The sequence below is a fragment of the Onychostruthus taczanowskii genome, unplaced genomic scaffold, assembly GCF_017590055.1.
Source record: "Onychostruthus taczanowskii isolate IOZ18803 unplaced genomic scaffold, ASM1759005v1 scaffold68, whole genome shotgun sequence".
In the NCBI taxonomy this organism is placed as follows: domain Eukaryota; kingdom Metazoa; phylum Chordata; class Aves; order Passeriformes; family Passeridae; genus Onychostruthus; species Onychostruthus taczanowskii.
Genome location: NW_024504566.1, coordinates 3,772,879 through 3,776,687, shown reverse-complemented (window position 1 = coordinate 3,776,687; position 3,809 = coordinate 3,772,879). Strand labels below are relative to the sequence as shown.

The 3,809-nt window shown below is 53.2% G+C and overlaps 1 protein-coding gene across 1 annotated transcript in view; it reads left to right on the top strand.

Annotated features, from left to right (window-relative positions):
• The first annotated feature begins 3,222 nt into the window (after window positions 1–3,222).
• The window catches only part of IFRD1 (interferon related developmental regulator 1), an 11,467-nt gene continuing 10,880 nt past the window's right edge, over window positions 3,223–3,809 (top strand). The window contains exon 1 of the mRNA XM_041421022.1: window positions 3,223–3,558. Coding sequence (XP_041276956.1) covers window positions 3,513–3,558 — 46 coding nt within the window. The 5' untranslated portion in view covers window positions 3,223–3,512. The remainder of the gene's footprint in view (window positions 3,559–3,809) is intronic.

Sequence of the window (3,809 nt, the reverse complement as noted above, 5' to 3'; positions counted from 1 at the left end):
TTCCCTCAGCTGGGGTGAAGTTCTTAATTACACCTTTTCTTGGGAGCTTAGTCAGCATTAAGCTGCCTGTGCTCAAAAGCAGCTCTGTCGTGGTGCAGCTGAGTGACCTTGGATTAGAGTGCAGTGTGAAAAAGAGCTATAAGAATCGAGGGCCACCTACTTTGCTCAAGAGCTGTTCCTACATTGAAGCACTCTCCCTCAGTCCTTGCCTCAGCTATGTTACAGGTATGACTGTGCCTGGCCACACACACTGATCCAGACCCTGACCCAGCCGAGATGATCTTGGATCCTTCCCATCACTGTGGGCTTGTCTGATGATGACCAGACTGGTGGCTGGTTGGTCCTGGTTATTGTCCCTGAACCTGATTCTGTCCCTGACTCACTGGCTTGGCTTTTCTGGCTTGACCTCAGATCTCCCTGTCACTGCATTCACTGGGATGGTTACTGGTGATCTGTGCTCTTGGCTGAACTTCTAGCCACCACCAGAATTGCTTTGCTGTTCTTGTTTGGGTGCTATGGTACTTGCTAATAAAGCCACTGTCACGCATGCCTTACTGTCACGCTCCACTCCCAACTTGCCTTGCTACTCCATAAAACACTTTTCTCTAAAGGATGTCACATCTCACCTACCACTGGTATCACTGGTGCCACTGGGACTGTGACACTCCTGACACCAGTAGTTCTAGCACAAGCCAGACAATAGGAACATGGATTGCAGACACCATGTGACTCTTCTTTTAGCCAAAGATTTTTGTTAGAAAGCTGTCTTGAGCCAGCCTACTGGCGCCATGCATTACTGCCAATAGGATAAATCAGGAGAGTGGGCAAGAAGTCAGCAATCAAGACAAAGAGTCTGTTCTGTCACAGACAGACAGCAAAACCAAGCAGTGATACACAACTCCTCTTATGTGATCTCACTTAACTCTTGGTCAAATAATCAGGGAATCTCAGTAACCTGGAGACATCATATTTCAAAAGCCCATGCAAAATGCAAAGTGGTCACAAATCCAAAGTAGTCACAAGTTCTTTGCCACCTTTTGTAATTTATTCTAGTTGTCTAAATCTGGCAACACCATTTCATATTTTAGCTGTTGATTTTCCAACTCCACCATGAGGTAGCACTGGTGTCGCACCTGAGCTGCCATACAGACATGCATAGTTTGGCACGTTATTCAGACTCACACCTGCAAGGATTTCAGCATTAAACTAAATCCTTGCTGGCAACCTCAGACAGCAGTTGTGAGACAGGGTTATAAGCTGGAAGGCAGAAATTTCAATTCTGTTGAGGCCAGTCAGCCTGCACTCCAAAATCAATCTGTGTATTACGAAGGTGAACATACAGGAAATTGTCAGGACATGGCTGCTCTCACTTGAGTGGTGTTGGCATCTCACACCTCAAATTCTCCTACCATACAAGCTTGCTTGGTTCACACTGGGTGTTGCAGTGTGCCCAGTGCTGCTCCCTTGTTCTAATAATGTCTTGCACACTAAAGAGCAGTTTTTGCCTTCTGCACTTAATTGCCACTCCTTTGCCAGCTTACCTGGAAGGCTGTCCTTTGCTCTAACATTTCATCCTGAGGGAGAAAAACTAGTGCCCTTGAGACATTTACATATTGTCCTGTATAGATGCAGTACATACTGACATCTGTCTCTGCTCTTCTTAAAGAGGATGCTAAAAGATCTGGCTAAGCCTTTTCAGAGATTTGAACCTCCCACGCCCCGGGAATTGTTCACCAGGAGTCTCACACTGCACAGCAATGGAAAACATTGGGCTCAGGTAAGGCCAGCTACCATTTACTAGAAATAGACACTTCTAGCATTTCCTGACCCAGCACGCACAAATGGGTCACTAACTCCTTTGTTCTTCATGTGGCATATATGCACAATTGTTATGGAAGTTTGCCTTTCTGGAAGTCAGTGTAAATAAAAGGTAAAGTTCTGCTTTGTACACAACAGAATTCAAACAGTGTAATCACAACTGTGTCTTATGTAACCTTTCAGCAAGTTCTGCAAAACTGCCTTCCCTTCCTCAAACACTGCAGCTCTGATGCGGTCTGTGAACACTCGCAAACATTCAGAGCTCAGAAACACAAACCCATCTCTGTTTGGTGGACAGGAAAGCTACTGTATTTCTATTAATTAATTTATTTAGTTATTTATTTGATGTTTAGCAGAGAACATAAAATAATTTTGGATTAAAAAACATAAAATACAAGTCTCTACATTGGAAGATATAATTGAAAAAACTTTTTTTCTGAATTGGGAGAAAATGTGCTATGAAGGAGTAAGGCATCTATCCTGTGTATCTGTTTTTAAGTGAGAAAGCACACTGTGGTTCTGGGCTCCTCAGTACAAGAAAGACAAGGAACTACTGGAGAGGGTCCAGCAGAGGCCCACAAAGGTTATTTGGGGTCTGGAGCACCTCTTTTATGAGGAGAGACTGCAGCAGCTGAGCCTGTTTAGAGACCACTGCGAGGGGATCACATGAATGCGTATCTGTATCTCAAAGGTGGGTGCCAAGAGGATGATGCCAGACTCTTCCAGTGCTGCCCGGTGACAGGATGACGAGCAGTGGCCATACACTGGCACACAAGCAGTCCCTCCTCAACACAAGGAAGAACTTTACAGTGGCAGAGCACTGGCACAGTCTGCCGTGGGAGACCATGGATTGTCCCTTCTGGGGACACTCAAACCCCACCTGGACACGTTCCTGTGCCACCTGCTCCCGGCGACCCTGCCTTGGCAGGGGATGGGACGGGAGGATCACCAGAGGTCCCTTCCAAACCAAACCGTTGTGTGACTTTGTGAACCCTTCCGGCATTCCCTGCTTACACCGCGAGCAGTGCCGGCGACGGCTCCGCACACCCACAGAGCTGCACACGACCCAGCCGAGCTTGCCCTTCCCACTGCCAGCCGCGGGCCGGAAGCCGAGCAAACCCAGCCCGGAGGAGCCGCGGGCCCGCTTTGTCCCCCGCCCGGGCGGCCTCAGGCGTCCCCAGCGCCGCCCCTGGGCTGGGAGCGGGGCCCGCCGCTCCCGGCCTGCACCGCGGCGCGACGCGCGAGCCGCCGCTGACGTCCCAGCCCCGCCACTGGGTAGCAGCGCTCGCGCGTCACGAGCTCGCGCCTCTGAGTCAGCGGCCCACCGTCGCAACGCTCGGCCATTGGTTGCAGCGGCGCGGGGCCCCGCCCCCGCAGCCCTGTAGGACTATAAAAGCGGCTCCGGCGCCCCCTCTGTGCCTTTAGCCCCGGGTGTCTGAGAGGAGAAAGATGCATCGACTCCGCTCACGGGCCTCCACGGGGATTTCTGCCTTTGCCGCCAGTTCGCCCTCCGCCTGCTCTCGCCAATCACCCCCGCTGCCCCGGCCCGAGAAGTCAGCCTCGCAGAGGCGCTGGAGTAAAAAGCCCTCCTGCTCTTCCATCGGCTGATTGTCGCTGATTCCCGGGCGGGGGGGAGCAGGGAGACCGAGACCCGGAGAGGGGCCGCGGGAGCCAAGCCGAGCGCCGCTGCGACCATGCCCAAGCCTAAGAAGCGGGGGAGCAACCACCAGCGCGGAGCCGGTGAGTGCGATCGGGCCGGCGGATGGGGGCGCGAGGTCTAGACCGCGTTTTTCGTGTCCGCGAGAACAGGGCCGGCCTGTCCGGCGGTGCCCGCCTCCCCGCGGCCGGTGCGTGAGCGGCAGGATGGGCGGGCGCGGCCGCGGGGCTCTGGCTGGCCGGGCCGGGGCCGGGCTGGTGACAGGAGCCGGCCCTGAAACCGCCACCTCACGCCGCTGCGCGCATGCGCCGGGGAGCCGGGGCCGGCGGGCGCG